The 843-nt window shown below is 71.4% G+C and overlaps 1 protein-coding gene across 1 annotated transcript; it reads left to right on the top strand.

Moving 5' to 3' along the window:
- rnf208 (ring finger protein 208) lies at nucleotides 1-843 on the top strand (the record flags this gene model as incomplete). The annotated part of the gene is made up of 1 exon (XM_084486097.1): nucleotides 1-843. The coding sequence occupies one exon, from the start codon at nucleotides 1-3 to the stop codon at nucleotides 841-843; it is 843 nt and encodes a 280-aa protein (XP_084342223.1).

Genomic DNA, 843 nt, shown 5'->3' with positions numbered 1-843 from the left:
ATGTCGTGCCTGCGCCGGCAGGCCATCAGCCTCCCCATGGACACCGTCAAGATCCTCCCGTCGGAGAAGTTCCCCCGGGAGTGCCCGCCGGGCACGCCCGTCACCCGGCCGCGCTTCACCCCGCCCCCGCGGGTGGCGTGGGACGGCGGGGGCGGCGGCGGCGGCGGCTGCGGGGAGGGGCAGATCATCGTGAACCAGGCCTGCAGCGACCTGGGGGCCAGGGAGCCGCCGGCAGTGCCGACGGCGCCGCCGGCGTTGCCCGTGCTCCGCAGGGAGGCGGGCTTCCTGGCGGCGCAGCGCAAGGCCAGCGCCGGCGAGATCTGCTACCGCCAGTTCCACTACAAGATGGACGACGTCATCGTCAACCAGTACGTGCTGCGCTCCTCCTCCACCTCGTCCTCGGCCTCCTCCACCTCGTCCTCCTCCTCGGCCTCCTCCTCCTCGTCCGCCTCGTCCGCCGCCGGCCCCGTCATGCCGTGCGAGCCGCTGGACTGCCCCACCTGCGGCCACACCTACAACTTTGCCGGCAAGCGGCCGCGCATCCTGTCCTGCCTGCACTCGGTGTGCGAGGAGTGCCTGCAGATCCTCTACGAGTCCTGTCCCAAGTACAAGTTCATCTCCTGCCCCACGTGCCGCCGCGAGACGGTGCTGTTCACCGACTACGGCCTGGCGGCGCTGGCCATCAACACCAGCATCCTGAGCCGCCTGCCGGCCGACCCCAACGGGCCCGTGCAGTGGGGCGGCGAGGCCGACCGCAGCTGCTACCAGACGGTGCGGCAGTACTGCCAGTCGGCGTGCACCTGCCACGTGGCCAACCCGCTCTCCACCTGCGGCATCATGTGA

The sequence above is a fragment of the Micromesistius poutassou genome (genome assembly GCF_964030765.1).
Source record: "Micromesistius poutassou genome assembly, chromosome: 22".
Classification (NCBI taxonomy): Eukaryota; Metazoa; Chordata; class Actinopteri; order Gadiformes; family Gadidae; genus Micromesistius; species Micromesistius poutassou.
This window is presented reverse-complemented; position numbering and strand designations above follow the sequence as displayed.